Here is a 14,607-nt window from a genome sequence, read left to right on the forward strand (position 1 = left end):
ACCTTCAAATGCTAAGCACTATGGGTCATTCGAAGTTGTTAAGACAGCATCTAAGAACGGAGTATTGAAGAGCGTGTGGTCCACTGGGGCCACGGGTCAAAGAGAGTGTGCCGCCATTGGGATCGTATTCAAGTACTACACCAGGATGTGTAATCAAAGTCCGCAAGATTGAAGCGGCCTGTGCTTAGCGCATGAAAGAAGACAAAGAGGTAGAATAGGGCCAGAAGTTTAGATAAGAAGTGGGAATAAAATGGTGGATGACAACCGTCTCATTGAGATTACGCCTTTTCAATGTGGTAATTCCTAGCATGAGTGCTACAAATAGCGGCTACATAGAGGCGCATTAGTAGGTGCTATATTATAAAATAAGTTTCCATTGCATTTGTGGGATAAATGGTATGTAATGTTTTGTGACGAATCGTACGTGCATTACTCTCCTGTCTGTCGGACTATCAGAGACCGAGATATCCATGTCTTTTGGAAGCGCGAATGACCGTAACCGCGACGCGTTATTTTAATCTTGGCATCTAGCGATTACGTTTTTTCGCGGTGCCTATCTTTTCGTTGTATTGTAGTCCTTGAGCTCTTATTGCGCTACCACACTTCGTACTTTAAAGATGACTCTGTGCGCTCTAGTTACTCTATAGTTACTTGCTTTCAATAAAACTTTATTTACGAGCAAGCGCTTGATTTGGGCAGTTATTTATTCTGTCCACATTAGTGCTGCGCTACCTTCATCCCTCCACGCACCAGCCAAACTCCCCAAATATCTGCACTATCGCAGTACGTGAGTTCAGAAATCGCTTTACTCTCTGGCTTTTTCTGAAGCAACGTTCCCGCACGAAAGCGGGTGGAAACAGCAAGTATACATGGTCGCTTGTTGAATTCATGCAGTGCGACACGTCAAGCATGCGGATTGTTGCCTCTGTTGTGCATGGCAAAAACCACTGTGCCCGACCATGCTGGCACCTACTATCCGCGATGAGTGGGACATGACATTACTGAACACACATCTACGTGCCTTTATCTAATATTCCCTGCACAATAGAAGCGACCCCCAGTGTATTCGACGAAGGCCTAAAACAATCAGACTGAAAGCAAAGATGGCCGCTGGCTTTCGCTCGAAGCGTTGCCGCAGTGGGTGGGATTCTATCACCCTCTTCAAGCAATCGGGAAACGCTCTCGCACCGTTTCGCGGTGGGCCGACGTCGAATGTTTGCGCCCTGTATCAAATTACCGGGACGCAAGGACGCCTTGTACTTGGCACGTGGCCACGACAAGGAGCCTCTCGAGTGTAACGCCGGTGACATCACCGCAAGCTTAGAAAATGAAATAAGGGGCTGCGTCAATGTGCGCTAACTTGGGCTGTGACCATGCTCTGTAGGTACACCGCTTGCGAGAAATTTGAGCAGTGAAGCGATCTTGTTCCCGTGCCCTGACTTTATTGGTGATAATCGCGCTTTTGTCAGCGACCGAAAACGCGGAGCCACCGCACATTTTGTAGAAGTAATTCCTACGTCCATCATTGTCCGTGCAAAAGCATTCTGTTTTAGGAGCGGTACCGCGCCTCAAGTGGTAAGGGATGAACAATCGGAAAATAAATAGCATGGTCCCAGTATCACCGAAGGTGGCCAGTTCACCCGAACATATATGTGGAAAAGTACAATGGCGGATAAACAGTTCCCTCGCCTTCTTTATCTAATTCTCTTTTTACGATGCGCTACCACATCTTATACCTTTCCACCGCAGCGCCCTCGGCACATTTTGCTGTGGAATAAGCGTGGTTTAATTCATCATTCCACACAACATAAAGTAGGTATCGAAGAAATAAGCACAGCGGACTTGCGCACGATGGCCACATACACCGACCAAGCGACGAAAAGTGGTGCGCCTTAGCTTTGTCTATATTCGATCGGCTTTGGTTAACAATCGTTAACCAAGCGCTGAAACTATGCAAGAATATCCCTATCTATGTCAGTCACTAACAGGCGAGTCACTAACAGGAAGCTTACTGAAGTGTAAGGATGGGCATGCGGGAGGCACTCCCATATCGTAACCGTGCACTTACCGCTGTGTGAGTACCGTGACCGGTACACGAATGCTTACATAAAAAATCCACAGCATATCCACGGGGTCAATGATGATGAGTGGGGCGAAGCTCCGGAGGGAATCATCGGTAAACCGTGAATACCCCGAGTAATTCGCCCAGTATATGATCATTCGAGAGCCGTCCAGGCAGCTGCAGGATAGGACGGCATTTAACCGCAACCTTGCTTCACGCAGTGCATTCCACGGCAACGTCCAGGGATCCTGTCCGCATCGAGGCCAGTGCATCTATTCCCCATCGCAGCCACAACACGGTGTCAGCCTCGCACGTGTCGGCGCATCAAGATACGCCTATCAAGCTGGAAACAGCGCTGGTCGCTGCGGACAACGCCCCCGAACGGAACCGTGACGTCACCCCAGGGCTATAAGAGCACCGAATTTACCGCGGAAAAGCATCATTCGAGAGCAGTCCAGGCAGCTGCAGGATAGGACGGCATTTAACCGCAACCTTGCTTCACGCAGTGCATTCCACGGCAACGTCCAGGGATCCTGTCCGCATCGAGGCCAGTGCATCTATTCCCCATCGCAGCACAACACGGTGTCAGCCTCGCACGTGTCGGCGCATCAAGATACGCCTATCAAGCTGGAAACAGCGCTGGTCGCTGCGGACAACGCCCCCGAACGGAACCGTGACGTCACCCCAGGGCTATAAGAGCACCGAATTTACCGCGGAAAAGCATCATTCGAGAGCAGTCCAGGCAGCTGCAGGATAGGACGGCATTTAACCGCAACCTTGCTTCACGCAGTGCATTCCACGGCAACGTCCAGGGATCCTGTCCGCATCGAGGCCAGTGCATCTATTCCCCATCGCAGCCACAACACGGTGTCAGCCTCGCACGTGTCGGCGCATCAAGATACGCCTATCAAGCTGGAAACAGCGCTGGTCGCTGTGGACAACGCCCCCGAACGGAACCGTTACGTCACCCCAGGGCTATAAGAGCACCGAATTTACCGCGGAAAAGCATCATTCGAGAGCAGTCCAGGCAGCTGCAGGATAGGACGGCATGTAAGCGCAACCTTGCTTCACGCAGGTATGTGCTGAGACATTTTTTAAACAATCGAGTAATACGCACTGTAGCTCTTGGACTGCTCTCTGGGTGAATTTTGTGATTCTTGAGCAAATTTACTGAAAATGAGTACTGTGAAAGAGCTGGCTAAGGCAATGGCTGATTTGACTGCACGAATTGACAGGAATCACGAAGAGTTAAAGCGTGATATCCACAAACTAATTGAGGGCGAAATGGAATCAGTGAAATCCTCAATGAACTTCATTAATCAGAATTTTGAAGAATTCAAACTGGAAGTAGCTGCAGTCAGGTCGGACAACATTGAACTAAAAAAAGAGAACAGCCGCCTGATAAAGGAACTGAACGATGTTAAAAAAGAACTGACAGCTCTTGCGCAGTACAGTCGTAATTGTAACTTGGAAATCAAAGGTGTTCCAATTAAGGCTGAAGAGAAACTCGGTACCATAATGCAGACCATTTCTACCTGCTTGAACGTAGAAATCAAAGACTCAGATATCGATGTGATACACCGCGTGCAACTAAAAATACCACAACTACTCCAAACATCATTGTCAAGCTCACTTCTCGACATGTCAGGGACAAAGTCCTAAAAAAGGCCAAAAAAAACAAAGGCTAAACACAATACACCTGGGTTTTGATGGTGAAGTGACCCCGATCTTCATTAATGAACACCTGTGCCAAGCAAATAAAGTTCTTTTGGGGCTCGCACTGAAAGCAAAACGAGAAAAAGGCTGGAAATTCACCTGGGTATCGGATGCAAAAATTCTGATGAGGAAATCTGAAAACTCGCCAATGGTCCATATTATGAGCACTGATGATTTTGCTCAGATCCTGTAAGCATCTCGTAAATAACATTGTCATAATGGCTTATAACCTTGATGAACTTGAAGATATACATTGTAAGCAAGATCATTTATCACTTTTGCACTGTAACTTACGCAGTATTGGAAAAAATTTTGAAAGCCTATCGGCATACTTATCGCAGCATACATTCAACTACGACATTATAGCCATAATCGAGACATGGTTAAAAAAAGGTGAAACAGTCCAGCTACCGGGATACGTTACTGTCGCAACCTCGACCGGGGCCACCCGGGGTGGAGGAGTGGCGCTATTTATTAAAAATGACATTAAATATGTTACTGTGCCAGTAAGCTCAGTTTGTGAGTCATATGCAGAAACTATTTTTACAGCGAAAGCTGTAATGAGATCATTTCACCGGCCGTTTTTGGCGCCGTAGTTGTCCGCCGCCGCCGCCGCCGCCGCCGCCGGTGTCCGTAACCAGTTATCGCTCGAAATAAGAAAAAAACGAAATAAGAAAAAATTCCAGGATGGAACGAGGTTCGAACCTGGGCCCTCTGCGTGGGAGCCCAGTATTCAACCTCTGAGCCATGCCGGTGCTTGAAACTGCTTTGCAAAAAGGTCCTTACAGGCTTCATGTCCGGGAAGGAAACACATTAGCATATGCAATATAGCGTGGTAGAAGAGTAAAATAAGCACCAAGCGTCGCACAACGCGAATTCTGTAACCAGGCGTCACACAACGCGAATTGCGCAACGAGTAGGTTGTTGAATGCTTCCAACCCATACGAAGGGCTCTGCCATAATCCTTCATCGTCATCAGGCACAGCATCAAAGCTGTGACTGTGCTGCGGTTTCAGCGCAGGCCTGGCGTTTTTTTCTGACATAGGAAGTAACCTAGCTAATCAGTTTTCATCCTGTGAGCTCGCCCTAGCCCTACCTAGGATAGTTGACGACGACTTTCATTTGGAAGAAATAAGCCATGATGAACTGAAATCAATGATAAATAAAATGCCTTTAAGGAAAGCAGCTGGCCACGATGGTATACACACTAGAATTTTAAAAGACAACATTGACATTCTCTGCAGTCCCATTTGCCAAGTATTTAATCTCGCGTTTGCTACCAGTTCATATCCAGATATACTGAAAACAGCCAAAGTCATTCCTGTGTACAAATCTGGGGATTCGAATCAGCCAGAGAATTACAGACCAATATCCGTTCTGAGTGTCATAAACACAGTTTTTTAAAAACCGATTTCCAAGAGATTGAAAAGTTTCCTAAACGAACACAATGTAATTTGTCGTCAGCAGCATGGTTTTCTATCTAATAGATCGACATCTACTGCAGTGTTAACTCTCTCCCAAATATTAAATTCAGCACTTCATGAAAATAAGTTAGTAATAGGAATATTTTTAGATATTAAGAAAGCGTTTGATACCGTTTCTCACTCCATACTACTGCAAAAACTAGAAAGTTACGGTATCACCAACAACTCCCTTGAATTCTTTTTCAGCTATTTATCCTCACGAAAACAAATGGTAGTAATAAGCGACTGTTATTCAACATTCAGCACAATCACTAGTTGAGTCCCACAAGGATCCGTGCTAGGACCAGTGTTATTTTCAATATACATTAACAACCTCCCTGATGCTCTTCATAGCTCTAAAGCTCTAATGTACGCAGATGACACAGCTTTATTGTTTACAGGTGACACACTCTCTGCACTGCAAATAGAAGTAATGAATGATTTAGCAAGCATTTCCTCGTGGGTTTGCTCAAAACAAACTAACTTTAAATAGCAAAAAAACTAAATATGTAGTTTTCGCTCGAGGAGAAATAACGTTGACACCAGCAGCATAAGTATTAGCTTAAACAATAGCCCTATACAAGAAGTTGACACATTTAAATATCTGGGCGTCATTTTACAGCGAAAGCTGTTATGAGATCATTTCACCGGCCGTTTTTGGCGCCGTAGTTGTCCGCCGCCGCCGCCGCTGCCGCCGCCGCCGCCGCCGCCGGTGTCCGTAACCAGTATCGCTCGAAATAAGAAAAAAACGAAATAAGAAAAAAATTCCAGGATGGAACGAGGTTCGAACCTGGGCCCTCTGCGTGGGAGCCCAGTATTCAACCTCTGAGCCATGCCGGTGCTTGAAACTGCTTTGCAAAAAGGTCCTATACAGGCTTCATGTCGGGAAGGAACCACATTAGCATATGCAATATAGCGTGGTAGAAGAGTAAAATAAGCACCAAGCGTCGCACAACGCGAATTCTGTAACCAGGCGTCACACAACGCGAATTGCGCAACGAGTAGGTTGTTGAATGCTTCCAACCCATTACGAAGGGCTCTGCCATAATTCTTCATCGTCATCAGGCACAGCATCAAAGTACGCATAATGCCTTACATGCGTTTAGCAGGTACCAACGCTCTCCGTATAATGACGAAAAATGGCACAGTGCCTGCTGCCCTACTTCTCAAAAAATTACAGTGATTTATAGCGTAGTGGGTTCCTCACAAAGGCACTTGTATTGGTTGCCAAGGAAGCCCATAAGCGCATGATCCACTTCCTCGGGGTCTCAGTAAAATTACAATGATTTATAGCGTAGTGGGTTCTTCGCAAGTGCACTTGTATTGGTTGCCAAGGAAGCTCATAAGCGCATGATCCATTTCCTCGGGGTCTCTTTTCAAGTATTGAGCGACCGCCTGTGAAACTCGGCACTGTGTGTGTGTGTGTGATGTGACATGTGTCTATCCTCCTCTCTCTATCTCTCTTTTACTCCTCTTTTCCCCCTCCCAATGTGTAGGGTAGCAAACTGGACGCATAGTCTAGTTAACCTCCCTGCCTTTCCTACATTCCTTCTCTCTCTCTCTCGGGGTCTCAGTAAAGTTCTTCGCCACCCACCCCCCGTCTCTCTCCCACATCAACGTATGTTATACAGCATGACGGGAGAGGGAAATAGCGACCGGGCGTCCCCCAATGCAAATTACATAACTGGTGGACCGTTTAAAGATTCCAACCCATTACAAAGGGCTGAGCCATAATTCTTCATCGTCATCAGTCGTCGCGTCAACGAAGTGCACATAATGCCTTAGAGACGTGTAGCTGGTGCCTCCCTTCTCCGCAGAATGACGAATAATGGCTTAGTAGGTGCTTCCCAACTTCACAAAAATTGTGATTAATGGCGTAGTGGGTACCTTTGTAATGTACTTGTATTGTAGCCCCAGGAGAGCTTAACGGGCTCTAGAAACGCCGCTCTTCCAGCTTTCGCTGTGACTGTGCTGCGGTTTCAGCGCAGGCCTGGCGTTTTTTTGACCAATATATACATTGGGAAGCGCATATTCAGAGTGTGTGCAGGAGGGTCGCGTGCGGATGTTACCACCTCATTAAAGCAAGACAATATTTCCCCCGTGAAATACTCAAATCTCTATACTATGCGTTTTGTCATAGCCATATCAGTTATTGTATAGAATCATGGGGCGTTACTTACAAACATACCTACAACCTTTACAAAAATTACAGAAAAGGGCATTGAAAAATAATAATCCTAACAGTAACAAGGATATAATTCACGACATTTTCCAGACACAGCAAGTGGTTATCGCTTAAGGCTCTGTGTAATCATAAGATTCAATTTCAGTTAATAGCATTATGTGCACTAACTTTCCCATTCCTCGTAATGTGTTCTGTTTTCCGACGCGCAGTACGAGACATGCTCTAAAAGGCAATCTGAATTTACCAAAATGTTATAATGTATACGGTGAAAGAGTGATCGAATTTAGTGGAACAAAAATCTGGAAATGTCCTACCTTTGGAGGTTAAAAACCGCACGTAACTTTAAGCAGTGTAGTAAATTCTTTTTTCTTGCGAACCAGGACCTTTAACATATGTGCAATAATTATTCGGGTGCACTTGTGAAAACCATTGTTCGTTTCTTTGTCTGTTAAGATATGTAATTGTATACCTAACTGTAAATACTGCACTGACCTGAATGTTTCATTATTAACACTGGACCGGATACTAGCCTTTCCTGGCTATCGGTCCAGATATCTGTATAAGCATGATTGTAAGAAAAAATGAAAATAAAAGCACTTGACTTGACTTGAAGTAAGCACGTGAGAAACACCGTGTATATATTAAACATCAAACTTTTATTGTACTGGTGGTTTACGTGGTCCCTTCATTACAACGTTCCCCCTACCGTACGTCGCCGCACTAAATCAAACGATTGCCTTCCACCAATGACACGCGCCATATGTGAATCTTCCGTGAATTCTGCCCAGTACATCATGAATGACGTGAGATCGAGCGCGTTTATACTAAAGGGTCGATGAGAGTCCTGGCGACTTGCAGCTCACTTTAATTTTACATGTACGCTGTGAATTTTTACTGTTTAATCACGCACGGGAGAAATCTCACGCAGGCACTACCTTGGAGGTCAAAATCCAGTGCCTTTATATACGGGGTCGTCAGTGAACGGTTGTGCAGCGCGAGCAGTCGGTTTTTTCAATCAAGAAACTCGCTAGCAGACGCTGCCTGTGTCGTCCTCGCGAGGCGAAAGAGGGGGGTGGGGGGTACTAGAGCACGCATCTGCAACGCAGCGAGCGCGTAGCGTCGGCGTCGCGACGCGAGAGAGAGCGGAGGGGGGGGGGGGGGGGGGGGGGGGGGGGACTAGAGCACGCATGTGCAGCGCAGCGAGCGCCTCCGCGCCATCTAGGGATCTTTCTGAGAACTAGATGTGGCTCCGATAGTGCCATCTAATGAACACTCCCAAGAACTAGAGGTGGCTACCTACTACTACAGAGGAGGGACAGACCCACACCTTAGGAGCTTCGACCCTAAAACCAGCGTGAAACGAAATCGTTATCTCCAAACGGCGAATCCCTTACGGGCTATACAATATCGCTCTCGCTCTCACACTAGCTTTTGAACGCGATCGATACTGGTTTGGTGGGATCGTAATCCGAAGTACCTTCGTGACGCCGCTGGAACTGTTATCAAGAGAAAATTTTGTATATAACACTGTGGTATTATCCAATTTGCGATTTTTACTCTTGCATTGTTTGAGCATGCATTCTCATTAATTTGTTGTATTACTGTGTTATGTTTTTACTGCATTTTTTGTTATATTACCCACCCCCTCTGTACCACCTTTATGCGAAAGGCTTTTGGTGTAGCGCGAAGGAAACACGGACACGAAAAGGCACATTCCTTCGCGCTACACCAAACGCCTAAGTAACCAACAAGTCCACGCTGCAACCCTCATCGATCTTTATGCGCCCTGAAGAACGTAAGTAAATAACTTAATAAATAAGTAGTCATGTATAGCAGCATCGTAGGAACTCGCAGGAAGAGTTGTAAGCTACTCGTTACAAATGTTTGCTAACATTTGTCCATTTAAAATTTCGTTATGTATAGTTATTTCTTTGAAATCGGTATTTGAATTCCGAGAAAAGATAACTGAAGCAAGCTGCTCCCAGAAATGTTCATCATCCGTGACGCCATCAAACGCATTGGATAAGTAGTCGCGTTTAGCGTTACAAACCATTTTGTTTAGAAGTTTTCTGTATTTTTTTATGCCTGTAATACATCCATGTTTAGATTTTTCAGAAACGTGTTCTACTGTTTATCTTAAAGCTGTGGTGCGCAAAAGAACGAAAACACGAAGGAAGGCAGACGAAACACAGCGCAAACTATCAACTGAAAATTTATTGAAACACCAAACATATATATATTCGGGTAGATGACCCCGTGTTAAAGACACGTGTACACACAGCGACTGTCTCACTGACGCGCTTCCAGAAAATATATCTCCGCAGCAAGTAGTGTGACGGAGGGCTTCGCGACACATGCATCACCAGCTTTGTTAATCAGATAGGCTTCCTCAATTTCACGCGCTACCCTAGACTGGACAGCGGGGATGTCAAGAAGCAAATGAACCCCATCGTTTATTCTGCGTTGGTAGTTATAGTTGAAAGTGGAAAGGGTTAGAAAAGGTGAGGGCCAGGTGGGTGTATGCACGAGGCAATCGTGCCTGTAGATAGCACATGTGCTTTCATCAGATATGATACATCCTCCTTCTAAACAGTTCAAGAAATCAATCCCGCTGGCTTGTCTGCTGGAACTGCTGGTCATAACCCAGACGCTCTGGTGGCCGCGTCTGTCGTCAACTTCGTCTCAGTGGTTTAGGCGACGGCTGCTGAGCTTCCGCGGGCGAGACTGCGGTGGTCGATGACGCCATACCTTGAAGTGGGGTGTGGTTGTTGGCAATATCTTCGTCGTCTGATGAATCAACACTATATGGCTCCTTCGTCGCTAGAAGATGCCGACGGTTGCGCCTCAGCACGGTATTGTTCTCTGTGCGCACGTAGAAGGATCGTGGGCCGGCCGATCCGACCACTTTAGCTTTCGTTGCCCATGATGTCCCATTCAAGCGTACCACGTCATTGTCGCAGAGGCCAGGTAGGGTGCGCCTATGATGACTTCTCTGCCGGTGTTTCTTGACTAGAGTTACCGACATTGGATTGAAGTCCGGCAATGGTGTGCGCAGCCGCCTTCCTTGCAAGAGTTCGCCCGGGGACCGGCCATCTTCAACAGGACTCGCCCTGTAATTCAACAAGCCCAGCCAAAAACACTCTCCTGCAGCTTTTGTTTTCTTTAGGATACGTTTTACAATTTGTACACCCTTTTCTGCAAGCCCGTTCGATTGAGGATACTGCGGGCTTGATTTCACATGCTTAAAGTCGTAACGCTTTGCGAAAATCATAAACTCTTGGCTGCTAAACTGTGGGCCATTGTCAGTTGCAACTTCGGCTGGTATGCCGTACCTGGAAAATATTGCACTCAGTCTATCGATGACAGTACTGGCTGTTGTAGCGGGCAGTAACTCCACCTCGGGGAAATTGGACATCAAGTCATATGCGCACAAATAATGTCTTCCCGAGTACTGAAAAGATATCGACACCGATACGGTACCATGGCTGAGTTGGTGTTGGTTGCATTATTAAAGGCTCCGATGGCTGCTTATACGCGTATGTCTTGCAAGTTGGACATCTTTCAATCAAGGACTGAATATCTGAGTTTATATTCGGCCAATAAACCATTTGTCTTGCTCTAGCTTTGCACTTTACCTGGCCAAGATGGCCTGCGTGTATCCGTTTCAACATGTCGCTACGCATGCTTGTCGGTATCACCACTTTAGTGCCTTTCAATAGTACGCCGTTTACTACAGATAGCTCGGCGGCCACTGGTTTCAGGGGGCCGTCGACAGGCTCTCCTTTAGCAAGCTTTCTTAGCACTGTGCCAAGGTGTGGATCGAGAGCTGTTTCCTGTGCCAGTTTTCTAGCTGTCGTTTCACTTACGAGTGCTGATACGACCGTGACAGCATGGATCTCGACGTCACTCGTGCATGCAGCTGCCTTGAGTCCAGGAACAGGTGATCGGGACAGCATATCAGCAAGGGCCATCTGTTTGCCAGGAATATACGTCAGCGTGTAATCATATTTCATCAACCTCAAGAAAAATCGTTGCACTCTGGGAGGCATATCACTTATGCCTTTCTTTGATATGTTGATCAGTGGACTGTGATCAGTCTCGAGGATGATGGGGCGGCCATAAACAAAATGATTGAATTTTTCACAACCAAAAACTAAAGCCAAAGCCTCTTTTTCAATCTGCGAATATCTTTGCTCCGATTCTGTTAAAGATCTCGATGCATAGGCTACCGGCTGCCAGCAGTCTCCATGACATTGCAGAAGTGCCGCACCGACACCACTTTGAGAGGCATCTGCAGTTACCTTTGTCGCCAGATTTGGATCAAATATAGCAAGCAATGGCGCATTACTTAAATCCCGGCATATAGCCTGCCATTCGCTTTCGTGGTTTGGTGTTTAATCAAAGATGACACCATGTTTGATGAGGGAACGTAACGTAGACGTACGCTGTGAGAGAGATGGTCTTGCTGAAGTAGTTAACTACTCCCAGTAGCCTTTGGACAGCCAATTTGTCCTGAGGTCTTGGCATTTTCAAAAGACCGTCAACAAGATCAGGATTTGGCCTAATACCCTTGTCGCTAATGATGTCACCCAAAAAGAGAACTTCTTGTACTCCAAAGCGACATTTGGACGCATTGAAAGTAAGGCCTGCTTTTTCAGCTGTTTCTAATGCTCTGCGCAGCCTTTCATCATGCTCGGCCCTGGTCGTACCCCAAATTAACACATCGTCTACATACACGCGTACACCGGCAAGACCATCAAAAACCTCGTTAAGGGCCTTTTGAAATACTTCGCTAGCCGACGCTATACCGAACGGTAGACGAAGAAAGCGATAACGGCCGAAAGGCGTCGCGAAAGTGCATATCTTCGATGATTGTTCGTCTAATGCGATTTGATGAAATCCCGCATTTGCGTCGAGACGTGAAAAAAAACTTTGCGCCTGCCAAGTCCGCTTCAATATCCTCTCGGCGCGGCATTTGGTAGTGTTCCCTCTTGATGTTTTCGTTGATACGTCTTGGGTCCATGCATACTCGTAATTTGCCGTCCTTCTTTAGTAAAATAACAAGGGGGCTTACCCAATCTGTGGGGCTGCTGACCTTCTGGATGATGCCTTCCTTTTCCATTCTGTCCAGTTCAGTACGGAGAGGCTCCCGCAGGGACAGGGGAACCCTCCGAGCTGGCTGGACGACTGGCACGGCATCCCTGTGCAGCTCAATCTTGTATTCACGTGGGGCGCATCCTGTTCCATGGAAAAGACGTGGGAACTCCTTGGTAATTTCTTCGGTGTCGTTCGTCGTCACGCTGTCAACAGCCCGCCGTACGAGTCCAAGCTTCTCGCTGGTATCCAAGCCTAAGATCGTGCTGTGGTCCTTCTTTACAACAAAAAATTCTGCGCACGCCTTACGGTCACCAATCTCGATGAGCGCTGAAAACTTGCCGATGTGCTTGATCATGTTGCCACCGTAGGATCTCAAAACAGTGCTACTGGGCATCAGGGTTGTCATCTTGAGCTTGCGAAACATTGAAAGCGGCAAAACGTTTGCCTGCGATCCTGTGTCCACCTTAAAGGTGACGTACTTGCCGTCAATGCAGGCGTTCACACGCCAGTCTCGTTCTCTGCTTGCGCTGCTGCTGGCGACATTCAGTACTTCGAAGTTGTCGCTCTGATGTTGCACTTCATCCACGCGCTCTTTCTCGCTGCAACAAGACGCGAAGTGGTTTCGGCCGTTACACGAGTAACATACTTTGCCGTATGCCGGGCAGCGTCTGACGGCATGCCTTCGGTTGCAACGGGTGCATCTTAGGTCGTTCCTGGATCCTCTAGGGTGCTCCTACTGGCTGTGACAGCGTTCATATCGAGTTCTTCCTTTCCTTTCTGCCAGAATTCATTTTGACGAGCTGATGTTTCCGCCGCCTTGCAAAGGACGATAACTTTTTCCAAGGTCAAGCTTTTGCCCCTGAGCATCTTTTCTCGAAGCCTTGGCGAGTTTGTTCCAAAAACAACTTGGTCTCGCACCATGTCGTCCGCCCATGGTCCCGAAGTTGCAGTGCTGCGCTTGTTTTTTCAGCTCACGTAGAAACAGCTCAAAAGGCTCCGCCTCACCTTGACTGCGGGAACGGAAAACGTATCGCTCGTGTACTTCGTTTTGTTGCTCCAGGCAGTAGTCTTCGAATTTGGCAATAACGGTGTTGAAGTCTTCCTTGTTTTCTTCGCCGCTGAACACAAAATTGTTGAAAACGTCCAGGGCCTCGTCCCCCCGCCACGCTGAGGAGCAGGGCCGTTTTCCGCCGCTTCAGACCTCGGATTGGATTTGCATGCCGTCGCTTGCAGAAAAAACTCGAATTGCTGACGAAACCGCTTCCAGTTCCTTCCTCCATCAGCTGTCAAACGTAGCGGTTCGGGCGGCCTCAGGTGCTCCATGTCGTTGCTTCTTGCGTTCTCTTATCCCAGGAACGATTCGCTTACGCTGGACTGTACCCCACTTCTGACACCATGTTTCGTTTGTGTGTCGACTGAACAGACTGGACAGCGGGGATGTCAAGAAGCAAATGAACCCCATCGTTTATTCTGCGTTGGTAGTTATAGTTGAAAGTGGAAAGGGTTAGAAAAGGTGAGGGCCAGGTGGGTGTATGCACGAGGCAATCGTGCCTGTAGATAGCACATGTGCTTTCATCAGATATGATACACCCTATCTTTGAACCTCGACTCCACCGTCGTCTCAGCGAACTGTGGTGCGCAGCCGCATTCTCTGCAGTGCAAGGAAAGGTTAGAGCATGGCTGTCCCTTTAGTGAAGCTTTGTGATCCATCAGCCTGTTATTAACGCAACGCCCGGTCTGTCCTACATATCGCTTCCCGCACGAAAGCGGAATGTCGTACACCACACCCGTGGCGCATTCAACTTCTTTAGCCCTGTGCTTTACCTTGCAAACGCCCTTGTCTTGCTCCCCGCCCTCAACCTTCCTGTCTACAGCCGCGCAAATGCTGCCTAAACGGTAGCCAGCCGAAAATAAAACACTGCACCCGTACCTTGCTCCCACTTTCTTTAAACGATGTGAAACGCCGTGCAGGTACGGGATGCTGGCGACAGGTAGTTTCTTTGAACCCGTACCGTGCTCAGAACGTCTTGCCTTCACTTTGAAGTCCTGCAGGACCCTTTCCGCCAGCCTCGCCAAATGATTCT

The 14,607-nt window shown here is 47.2% G+C and overlaps 1 protein-coding gene across 1 annotated transcript; it reads right to left on the bottom strand.

Moving 5' to 3' along the window:
• Window positions 1-9,852: 9,852 nt before the first annotated feature.
• LOC125758160 (uncharacterized) lies at window positions 9,853-13,244 on the bottom strand. Its single transcript, XM_049415003.1, has 3 exons — window positions 12,501-13,244; window positions 11,293-11,397; window positions 9,853-10,536 (listed from the first exon to the last, which is right to left on the bottom strand). Exons 1-3 carry the CDS (start codon window positions 12,945-12,947, stop codon window positions 10,522-10,524), a joined length of 567 nt encoding a protein of 188 aa, XP_049270960.1. The 5' UTR covers window positions 12,948-13,244; the 3' UTR covers window positions 9,853-10,521.
• Window positions 13,245-14,607: the final 1,363 nt, after the last annotated feature.

Source organism: Rhipicephalus sanguineus, chromosome 4, assembly GCF_013339695.2.
Source record: "Rhipicephalus sanguineus isolate Rsan-2018 chromosome 4, BIME_Rsan_1.4, whole genome shotgun sequence".
In the NCBI taxonomy this organism is placed as follows: Eukaryota; Metazoa; Arthropoda; class Arachnida; order Ixodida; family Ixodidae; genus Rhipicephalus; species Rhipicephalus sanguineus.

Excerpts from the sequence above, each read along its gene's own strand:
- LOC125758160 (XM_049415003.1), bottom strand. The coding sequence starts at position 12,947 with ATGTTTCGCAAGCTCAAGATGACAACCCTGATGCCCAGTAGCACTGTT. Across the intron at positions 11,398-12,500 it reads TCAGCAGCCCCACAGATTGG|ATGGCCCTTGCTGATATGCT; the intron begins GTAAGCCCCCTT and ends CCTGGCAAACAG.